The 11,719-nt window shown below is 36.6% G+C and overlaps 1 protein-coding gene across 5 annotated transcripts in view; it reads left to right on the top strand.

Moving 5' to 3' along the window:
- YLPM1 (YLP motif containing 1) overlaps positions 1-11,460 on the top strand; it is a 34,501-nt gene extending 23,041 nt beyond the window's left edge. For 4 of the 5 annotated variants that reach the window (XM_039705162.1, XM_039705163.1, XM_039705166.1 and 1 more), the window contains 5 exons: positions 1,010-1,096; positions 4,060-4,111; positions 8,968-9,098; positions 10,509-10,688; positions 11,060-11,460. In XM_039705162.1, coding sequence (XP_039561096.1) covers positions 1,010-1,096; positions 4,060-4,111; positions 8,968-9,098; positions 10,509-10,655 — 417 coding nt within the window. In that variant the 3' untranslated portion in view covers positions 10,656-10,688; positions 11,060-11,460. The remainder of the gene's footprint in view (positions 1-1,009; positions 1,097-4,059; positions 4,112-8,967; positions 9,099-10,508; positions 10,689-11,059) is intronic. The other variant, XR_005627081.1, reaches the window with a different exon arrangement.
- The last annotated feature ends 259 nt before the right edge of the window (positions 11,461-11,719 follow it).

Consider the following 11,719-nt stretch of genomic DNA (forward strand, 5'->3'; position numbering starts at 1 on the left):
ACAAATCACATGTAGCAGAAGGCTATAATTGCCTTTTCACTTCATTTGCAGTTTGCAGTGACATGCATGTTTGGTGTGTCAGCTTACTGTATTGTTGCATTTGTCTTTAGCATTGTGTCAGGAGCTCTGGGCATAAATGAGTGTTGGTTGTGTGATCTTTGTGAATGAACCATGACTTGTTGCTGTCAGAACGGCTCTTGACATGGCCATAAAAACTGATGAGCTGCCAAAGTAGACAGAGGGTCTTTGTCACAATGTTAGCAAGTTATTATTACATCTCCAAATTCTTTGTACTGGAAAAATAGTCATCTTTAAGAGGACAGCAAAAGGTTTCACTCTAAAGTAGGCTCAGATAATGGCGGATTGGGATTTACAAGGTTTTGCAAATTATATAAAAAACTGTACAGACTTGGAGAGTTTTATGTATTCCAGAGTATATGCATGGGTGCCCAGTATAGCTGTGGAGCCCAGAAAGTATTGCATTAGATGAGCAGAGTTAGATGTTATGTCTTCATTCTTCTTTTTTGTTATGCTGAACTCTGTTACTAATGTTCTTCACTGTGATTTAAAAATACATAAAAATAAAGACACAGTAGAGATGTTCTATGCAGAGACAGCCATTCCAGGTATATGTAAGTGGCAAGTTTATGAACTTTTTCTAAGATTGCAAGTTTTGAAATGTGATTGTGTGGTAAGCAAGAAAGTGTCATGCTGTTACAGATAGTGGTAACACAAGGAATGCATATGAAGGAAGGGAATGAACAATTTTTGCTTTTCCCCAGAAAATATTTGTAAAGAATATTCTCTTGTCACTTTGTTGCTAGAAGAGAACGTGCTTCTTAGGAAAGCCAGAATGGACACAGGATTCATATATATTGCATCATCATACTTTCAAAGATGAATCCTTTCTTTTCTATTTGAATTTGGACATCTCTATTTACTCTCTTCAAAAGAAAATAATTTAAAGCCAGACAGTGCCTTGTAAGTCTGTGTATGTGCTTTGGAACAGGTGGAGATGGAGGATTTTGATGCAAATATTGAAGACCAGAAAGAAGAAGTCAAGAAGGACACAGCAGAGGAAGAAGAAAGTGAACTGGTAGGAGACACATCAGCCATCCCTCACAAATTGTTCATTAATGTGTCTGATGGAGAATCTCAGTCTTACAAATGCCAACCCATTGTTGTTCTTAGCAGTGTGATCTTAACTCCCATCTTTCTAGCAGTTTTTTACTTAAACATTTCTAGGAGAACTTTAATGATAAATCATATTATTTCTTCCTAATTTATTTCTAAAAATACGTGAGTATGTGCTACAAACAGTATTGTCCATGGAGCATGGTAACATGCCTCATAGAGACATTTTAAATTGCAGTACATAATAGTGCTGTCTTCCAGATAATCTTAAGAACTACACAAAGTGGAAGGATGGGAGCAATGGGCAAAGATTAATTTAGCTTGTTTCCTTTCACGTGTCTAAAGAACTCTCCTCAACTGTCTCAGTATATGATAACAGTTATGAACACTGCTTTTTCTGCCACGGTTGACTGACTTTGTTTGTCAGGTGGTATTTCCAAGGTGAGGCATTAGGTCTCTTGGATAAATAAAGGTTACAGAAGCGCCCTGAGGGCTGGCTTTTTTAGGTATGTATTTAAAAGGCTACAAAAGGCTTCCTGCTGTAACTTCTTGGTATGTGTTGGAGCTGCAACTGGTCCGTGCTTGATGAGTTGAATGTCTCAAATCTTGGTGCCCACAACCAAGCAGTTAAAGTTAAATAAACAGGAAGTAACCAAAAATGTCTGAGTTGAGCAAAGTGTTTTTCCTTGATGGAAATTTACTATTCGTTAGGAGTGGCAGGTCAGAAAGCAGTTGAAACAGAATTTTGAAAAGCTTAGGAAAAGTGGATTCTAATAAACATCTGGTTTTTTCAACATGACTGATTTATTTTCTTCACTAAATTATTCTTTGGCGCAGAATATGAGACTGCATAAAGTGTGGTTAGAACATTTCAAGGATGCATCCATGTTTACAAGAATATGGCTGCTCGTCCCATTTCCATGAGCTATAGTTAAAAGAGGAATTTGTCTTTAGCTTTTAAGACATCTGTGCATAAATCTGTGTGTGTATGTGTGTGTTTATGGGTTCCGGGGAGTGTCCTAATGTACAGCACTTATAACAATAGGCCTTTTCTTTGAGACAAAGAGAAAGCAAAAAGTAATCTGCATATAAGAATGTGTCCTATTCAGATTCACAAGATACGAAAAAGAGCATTATCTGCTGTGGGTAATCTCTTGAATTCAGTCAGATGGCTAATCTCAGAGAATTATGTCAGACAGAAAGTGGAACAGGACACTGTGTTTGGTATCTGTTACCCTTTTGAGAGCATTTGATGAGGGTTATGCAATTCATTTTGCTGCATTTAATCCTGTGAGAAAAGGGAGGTCTGAAGCTCCTGCCATCTGGCAGATATCTTTGAAATATCCAACTGTCTTGTACCAAAGGATAAAGTCTGAATCTTTGCTTATCCTATTTGAGGACCAGGATGTTGTATAGATTCAGCACACAATAGGCCATTTCACACCATCAAAGTCACTCTTCTTGCTATTATCAACTCCCATAGGATTGTTTGTAGCATTCAGACAGTTCCTGCTTTTCTGTGCTTGATGGTATGAATTATTGATACATATAACTTAGTGTTCTCACCAGTGTATCCCACATCAGTTTGTTTAATGCAGGCTTTTAGCTGTGGTGTAAACTTTCTGAGCAAGCTTTAAAGTGCAACTTGGTTTAAATGTATAAACATATGTATATACATGAAGTTTATTTGTTTGTTACAAGGAAATATTGCAGCACAAACTGTTTTGGTTTGCATTAATTACAGATTTTATTAAAACCAAGAAAATCCAGAGATCTGATAACCTCAAGTCACTGATACATGCTTGATAGAAAAAGCTCATTCAAGGATTATTAAGAGCAGTGCTGATTATAATCAAATGCAGTGTGGCTCTCTGGAATTTACTGGAATACAGGAATTTAGTAACACATAGTACTAACAAATACGCATATATTTTTACCACAGTGGAAACAACCTATAAATAAAGCAGGAAAGAAGTTAGTGTAATAAAACTGGTTTGTGAATTGTTTGTTTTCTTCCTGAAATCTTCTAGAGTAGTTCTTTTCCCTCTCTATTAAAAAACATTCTAAAAAATAATTAAATTCTCTCGGAGGGCTTCCGTTCACTACCTTGAGCTTTTTTATGTGGTTGCAGAGGAACATAAGTACTCTTACACTGAACTGAACAGCTGAAATGAGGGTTACTTAGTAACAATTTACTTGTCAAAGAATATAAAAAGAAAATATAACAAGAGGCTAACTAAAATAAATACCTTTTTGCCAAATTTATTTTCATTATGCTCATTTACAAAGAATAAACTGGCTCAAGTTCATTACACATGGTGACATTATTTGTAGGACAAAGTTGTTTTATAAGAGTCATTGCGCTAAGAGTACCATTTTAAAATGAAAAGTAGTACTTAAATCCTAGTGACTCAGCAGATACTCTCATTTAAACAAAAAAAAGTTTGATTGTGGATTAACCACTCATACGTGAATTTAGTCTGTCCCTTCAAAAGGAGTAAGTGAAGCTTGTGTACTAAATCTGGGAATGTGTTCATAAAAACTTACGGTGACTTTTTCATTTGAGTTTGTAAAGCTTTGAATATTCTTTATGCCTGAAAGTTGTGTTGCAGTGAGTTTGCCACCTGGGATAATACAATACAGTAACTGCACACAGTGCCTTTGCTGTCTGTCAGACTCATTCTGGAGTTCTGTGTTTGCAGAGGGCAGCACTCTTTAATGATTTGCAAGGGCTGAAATCACTGAATGGGAAGTGGATGCAGAAGTTCTGAAATACCGAATAATTGGTCTCCATCTGATAATGAGAATTGTGCCTTACAAAAAGAAATACCTTAAACTCCCATTGTAATGCTGTTTCCAGTTCAAAAGTGATATGCATGTGTGTCTCTCTCTAATCCTCCGAGCTTCTTTCTGTGTATGATTTAGGGTTACATTCCGAAAAGCAAATGGGAGATGGACACTTCTGAGGCAAAGCTAGGTGGGTATTTATTTTTTCCTGTTTCTTATAGTTGGTATCTAATGATGTTTGCAAGACTTGAATTTTTGTTTTTACTGTGCCTCCTTAGAAAGACAAATAAATGCGTTGATTTCTATACATGTGTCTGAAACTGCAAAAGCGTCTATACAGAACAGGAATCTATCTTCTGCCAGAGGCAGGAGACTTCACTACGTTCTAATCATCACTGTTGTATATACTCATTAATTGTTGCTCCATCTGTTCAAGGAAAGTACTGTGTCTTCAAATCTGAAAAAAACAGTATTTATATTCTTCATCTTTCTGTGTTTATTATTTTTATATAAGCAAAGAGTCAACTTACATCACACTGTACTCTTTTTCATATTGCATACCTTTTTTCCTAAGTGTCATCAGTAACTTCTTGCATTCTTGGAGACATGTCTCATAACTGAACTGTATTGAAGATGTTTCTCACTTTTCAAAATTGACATCTGTGAGGACAGAGTAGCTTTGAAATTGGTTCTGAATGATTAGACGTCAGTACATCTTTTCAACAACTTAGGCATTAAAAAGTTTAAAGTTCATTGTGCTTTGCAGTTCCAGGAGAGCAATAGAATTCTTCTTAGTAGTATGTAAAATGGACTTTCCAAAAGCACAAGGGCATGAATTCTGCTGTACTTTTTTTGTTCTCATTACTGCCAATATTAGGATTCTGCCAAATTCAAAAGCAGCTTTCAGGCAGAAATGCATGCACCACATCGGTGGTGAAAGGATTATTCATGGAAAGGGGTTTCTGGTTTCTGTTTTGTTGTTTGGTTGGTTTTTTTTTTTTACTGAACAGTAAAAGTTCTAAATGAACATGATAATCTGTTTTGTTGTTTGTTTTGGTTTTTTTTTTACTGAACAGTAAAAGTTCTAAATGAATGTTTTATCTAGGCTGTCTGCCCAGAACTGCTATTTTTGTATCATGTCCATCAGAAGTCACAAATAGCTAAATGGGACGCAGCATTTCTTAATAATTTTTAATTTTGAGGTTTGCTTCTTCGTGTGTGTGGTACAGCCTTGTGCATCATAACTTTCCAATAACCAAAATCACAAATGCACCATAGAAATAGCATTAGAAGGTCTGGTTTATATAAAGCAGCCTTTCACCTTTTTGCTGTTAAGGGCTTAGCTATACCATCTTTTCTCCTGCTGTGTTCTCTTTTAAGTCATAGAAATAGTTGTGGATTATTTCAATGATGTGGCACCTGCAGTACAAGCAGAGGGACCTTGTACTCAATGATTTTGGCATACCAAACAGCTAGGCAGTTAGACAATTAAGCTAGGATTGGTCTGCATTTTTGTTATAAGCAATGATTTATTTAATCATATAAAATTATTTCTTAAATTCATGCTAAGAACTGTGTTACGTTTCCTTCCACAATGAAAACTCCGTAATGTAAAAAACATTATTTTTATATGGTCTCCACTTAAATGTAAAATGGGGAGCAAGCAGCAGAGTCACTTTTATGCTGAAGTAAGTTACTTGCAAGGCTGTTGAAATAATCCTTTAACAGACAAACTTAATTAACAAAATGGATGTTAGCATGCTGCAAGACACAGAATCCAGGTGCTGAGATGGGATTTCTATTAAATCTGTATTCACAATTTTACTTTTATAACTACCCTCTAGATTCAGTTTCATATATATATAGGTCTGTAGATTAAAAGTAAATTCTGATAGAACTTAGGTTTTAAAAAAGTGAGGCATTCCTATGTAGAGAAGGCAGTTTCTCTGAAAATTACTCTGCCAGGGCAGTCAGCATTTAGCTTAAGGTGTACATTAGAAGCACTTACAGTCTGTGAGTAAGAATTACTATATTTAGTTCACAATAAGCCTTCATTGTAGATGATCAGTTAGAATTATTTCTGGAAAGACATGTAAGCTGTGGTGTGCATTAGTTACTCTAAAACTGAGTTATTTCCTGGGAGCTGGCCTGCCCATTGCGTTTATTGCATTAGTCTCAGAGGGCACACATTTGCAGGATGACGTACGTGCAGACTCCAAAAACAATGCTCTGAGTCTTGTCTTGTTTTTTTTTGTTTTCTTTCTGAGTAGATATTGTTTACAGGAGAGCACAGTAAGATCTTGCTGATTGTAATAAACCTCAGAAAATGTCTGAAAAGTTTGAGTTCCAGCTGCAAACACTGACTTGTGACAATCGCCAAACACATGACCCAGAGCTCTTTAGCATTGATTTACTTTATTCTTACATTCCTCTTGAGTGTGTGTGTGATTTATCCTTTCCTTATGTGCTGTGCACAGCCACAATTTCATTCTGAAAGTCTATTCATGGGTCTTCTCAGTGCATAATGCACAAAGGTTGTTATATTGAAGTTTAAAGTAATGGACTCTAATTTTTAAAATTTGACTGGAGTGTTTAGTGCAATGCTCTGTTTCAAGGTGCGGCTTAGTGGCAAGTTCTACAAACTTTCAGGAATGGAGAAATGAGCTCTGGTGTACCTGAAACTTTGATACCATTGTAAAATTTGCTCTAGAATACAAATGGGATTCTACATAAAACTTTGTGGCTTTTGTATAAGAAGAGAAAAATTTAACCGATTGATTTATTTAGGTTTTGAAGGTGCTAATTAAATTAGTTGTTTTCAGATGTTACTTTAAAAATTCTAAAGGTGAGTTTTTAAGTTTTATGGGTTTTCAGAAATGCTTCTTTGTTGTTTTTAAATATGAAATGATGAAATGATGTTCAGTAGGTTAACACTAAATAATCATCAGCCACAAATAATCACAAGCACCAATGTTACAAAATGACACCTTGTCTCATTTTCAGAAAAGAATATTCTGAAATAATCCTTTGTGGCAGGTTTTTGACATGTGTGTAGTGTCTGCTGCATGACACACATACCTTGAACTGCAGTAGTATGGATGGAAGCAGACCTGTCTGGAAAAGCAATCCAGCTTCAAACATGGAAGGACATAACTTTTTAAAATAAATCCTGTGTAGCAGTAACAAAAAGGGACAGAAGGGAACTGCATATTCAGAACAGCTCCTGAGCTGTCTACTGACGTTTGAGCATCACACGTTTCTTGGCAATGTTTTCAGTTGTTTGGGGTGCAGTAGGGAGTGGGAGCCTTAACTTACTTTCACATCGGTAATGGGGTGAGCTTGCATCATAGCTTCCTTCCAACAGGAATATGTCTGTCTGCAGGTACTTGCCAACAGAGAGCTTCTCCATTTTCCCTTCTTCATGTTCCTAAATGCTCCTCAATGAGTCTGTTAATCTCCTTTTCAATGTTATTTTTTTCTGGAAATGCTAAATGCCACAAATGGTCTACACTGATTGATTGTAACTGGAGTAACAGAGGAATATTGTATAAATCAATTTTGTCTTCTAGAGGGAGTGTCACCTTTCTGTGGAGATCGAGCATCAAATTTGGCAGATTTAACTTAGAGCAAAAAGAACCTTAACTAAATAATGTAACAGATACAAATACTCTGAACATTTTTTCTTAAATGTTGGCTATTTTAAGAAGCAGAGGGATTATAATGTTTTATTAGAAGTTCTGTGTTTGTTCCAGGGAAATGGGGCAGAGGTGGAGTCTTTAAAAGGTTTTGGGGTGTATGAGGGAGAAATAACTTAATTAGTTTATGGACTTTAAATTTTATTAGCATGTCTACAGTACCATTGCCTCACATTGTCTCCATTGTTACTCTTCTCTCTCTCCAAAAAACTCATCTCTGAACAGAGTTTCTTTAAGTTCATACCTTTGAACATCGTCTTCTGCTATCCAGAAAATAATGCTGCCTTGTATTTGGTCTATTTCTGAGGCCTTTTGTGGGTGAATTTAATTACAACAGTGACTTCTGGAACAGTATTTCTAACATCACTGGTAATGGTTTAATGAATGTAATTGCCAAGCTTAGTGTACCTTCTACACATACTTGAATTGTTGGCTTATAAATTGGTAGTTTACATCGACGGAAGTAACAAAATTTCCTTTGACTTGTAGAGCTGGTTTTCCTTTTCATGCTTTGTTGTTCATAATCTTACAATGAATGTTTCATCTCCTTTCCAAAGACAGTTTGCCACATATTTTAAAGAAGGTGTTGTTTTCTTTACTGAGAATAAGTGTCTAAAGTGGAACAAAATTTTAGAACCTAGGAACGGAATTGTTTCTCCTCATGTATCGGTGCAATAAGAAAAAGAAGAAATTGAGGACTCTTGGACAAATGTACTGTTCAAATATTCATGACTGACCTCTTACACCATGAAAGAAAAGATTCTGAGATATTTTTCTCCCAGTCCTGGAAGACTTTTTAAATGGTTTGCCTTATGGGGAGAGAAAAAGGGGAGGATCAGGCTTTCCAAGGAGCGTTTTGTTTAGCAGAAACAATATCTCAAAAACTTATCTTTGATGCATTAAGTTATATAATTGCCACTTGTTCCCTGAAACTGCATGTGTGCCATGTTTGACACAGTATTTATCCCCAAATTTGGGGAAAATGCTACAGCTTTAATATTGTGTTCAAATACAGAAAGATGGATCTGTGGTTCCTAGCTTTTGTTGGCTATATTGTACCTGTAAGGGCAAACTCCATGTAGATCCGGAAGAGCAAACTTTTTCTCCCTCATATAGAAAACAACACTGAGTGTTATTGCCACACAGTTAACATGAAAGATCAATAAAACTTAAAAACTGTGTTGAGTCTTCTTTAGTTTATTTCAACTCTCATCATTACACCTGTCAAGACAAGCTGGATGTACAAATTCTCCTGCTCGTTCTTTTGAAAACTTTTCCACTCTCATCTTGTTTGTGTGCATAATAGAAAAAATAATCTCCCTTAACGCTGAGGCTCTGTGTTTGTTCTCAGACAAGCTGGACGGTTTGCGGACTGGCACTAAAAGAAAACGTGACTGGGAAGCAATTGCCAGCAGAATAGAAGATTATCTGCAGCTTCCAGATGACTATGATACACGTGCTTCTGAACCTGGAAAGAAAAGGGTAATAAATTTTCAAATGACTTACTGTCTGTATATAACCCTTCAATGGCCTCTGTGAAAGAGAGCTTATATCAAGTAATTCAATGTCTATGAATATGGGAATTTCATTGACTCCCTTTTCATTTTGCTGTTCTGTTAGCTTCTGTAAGAAATTATGCTTGCAAGTAGGGTCTTCCAGAGGTAAACATATTAGTTATAACAGAGCTAGGAATTGTAGATAATACAGATTAACTATGCAGGACATGGTCTGAATACCAAGTGCTGCATATTTAAATTCTGTTGTAAAAAAAAGGGGGGAAAATCATAGAGGGAGATAAAGATGTAATAGAAAGAGGTAATTTTTTATTTTTTCTGCAAAATAGAAAGACCAGCTTTTGCCACTAGAAGTAATTTGAATTAACTATTGGTGTTTGGGTATTGTTTTGCTCTGTAATGTCAAATAGAAAACTGATAGTACTGGACAGTGTGTCTGAGAGAAATTTAGGTACTTGTGGCATTGGCAGAGGAGATGATGGTGGAAGAAAACTGACATTGCTTATCAGTAGAAATGTCAGGGGAAGTTCAGGTAGACTGTGGATAGGGAGGTGCTGGTGGAAAATTGATAAGGCTACGTTCCCCAGTAACACATGAGCTTGAATGAGACTAATCAGTATGCAACGAAGAGCTCTTTCCCTTGCCGTTTTTTCTTGTCCTGCAATAGTGTGTTTCAGCTGAGTTTCTGGCCTGGAGCCTTTCTTCACTGCATCTCTCCCTCCCTCCTTCCTGTTGCTCTCCCTCCCATTGGTGTCTTGTTTTGGGGATGTCACTGTGTATGTTGAACAGGATATGTTAAAGGGATCTGCATTACCACAGAGAGGTGCAGTGCAGATAAGGAGATGTAAAGATGGGGAAATAACATGTGTAAAGAAATAGTGTGAAAATTTAAATAGAAATATATAATGGAAGATAGAGAAGAAAACTGTCCTTCATTTATTTATTCCTTGCTGACTTTGTCCTTAACACTGTCTTTCTGTAGTTTTATAATCATCTTCTAGATGTTTCAATTGTGCAATTGAAAGACAGATTTCCCAGAAAATTAAAACAGTAAATGAGTCTTGGATAATTCTTCCAGCAGAAAGTGTTGCTTTGAACAGAGAAATAATTGTATTAGTTACACTTCAACTCTCAGAACTATAGCACTGAAATGGAAAAAGCTTATCATCTATACCTTTTGTCTACTCCACAGAACACCTGGTATATTCAATTAAAAATAATTTTTCTCTTTACCTATCAGAAAAAAAACCCAATACTTACCTCTTCTAAGGAAAATTAGTAGAAATTAGTATTCTTATATTCTTACTTGCAGTGGAAAGCCTAGACTCATATCAGGATTTCTTGGAAGATTATTGTACTGATAGGATGTTCTCCATAGGTGCGATGGGCAGATCTAGAAGAAAAAAAAGATGCTGACAGGAAAAGGGCCATCGGTTTTGTAGTTGGACAAACCGACTGGGAGAAGATAACAGATGAAAGTGGTCACCTTGCTGAGAGAGCCCTCAACCGCACCAAGTATATATGAAAAAGTGGTTAAGTGGATTTTTGTGCCTTTAAGGTAAATATTCATCTTCCATTGTTCCATCAACGTTTATATTCTTGATGTTTGGCAAGAGTTGAGGCTGCAGTTCACCCCACTGTTGGAGTTCTCCCAGACAAGGTTATTTGATTTGGAACGTCGTGTAGTAGGTGTCAGCTGTGCCTGTGTCAACCTGCACCCTTCTGTACAGCACCTGGCAATAAAGGGGAAAGGGTTGTCAGCTCTCAGATCTCCCAGCTTTATTACAAGGAAGCTTGTGGTTCCATGTAGAGTAGTTTAGCTGTGTGCCTACTACTCCTGTTGAGTTCAGATTTTGCTTATTATATCTTAATTCTGACCATGTTAATTGCTGGTTTATGTGACATAACAAACTTTTCCTTTCTTTACAGGCCATTTGCTCTGCGGAGAACTGAACCAAGGTGTCATGAGCATCTTGCATGGGTCATGTCACTCCCACCTTCACAGTTTTTCTTTGTTACTTTAGTTTCAGCAATTTTCTTGAGATACTGGCAGATAACCAGTGCCCTCAAAAAACTCATTGAATCCCACTACTCCTAAGTGAGAGAGAAAGTTTACTTTTTAATATTTTTGGAGGGGAGGGAGGGGGAGGGTCAGTAGTTTTAGCTGCTTTTTGTGGGATAAAGTGGAAGGATTAGACAGATGTTACCTCCACTGTACCATCACAGAATGTTTATCACCTTTGCTCTGTGGATGTTCTCGTTTTATACTGTATGTACCTTGTAGCTTATTGTATTAGGAAGCAGAACAATAAATTTCACTATAAACTCAGTGTTCTTGGTGGACCGTATAGTATGGTTTTTGTTTGACGTTTTAAATGTGGTCTGTGTTCACATGTTATTGCTCAGAGCCACCCTTACCTGGAAGACATACTGTGCTCATATTCTGGAATGTGTCCTGTCTTCTAGGTTTTTCACCTGCTCTTCTTCTCATAGACAGATCCATTAAGACCCCAGGTCTTGCTGGCCTTTGGGAGTTCATGTTCCTGGAAAGCAGGAATATCATTATGTTTGGATACTGGTTTCTCAATT

The sequence above is a fragment of the Passer montanus genome, unplaced genomic scaffold (assembly GCF_014805655.1).
Source record: "Passer montanus isolate IOZ18808 unplaced genomic scaffold, ASM1480565v1 scaffold18, whole genome shotgun sequence".
NCBI lineage: Eukaryota > Metazoa > Chordata > Aves > Passeriformes > Passeridae > Passer > Passer montanus.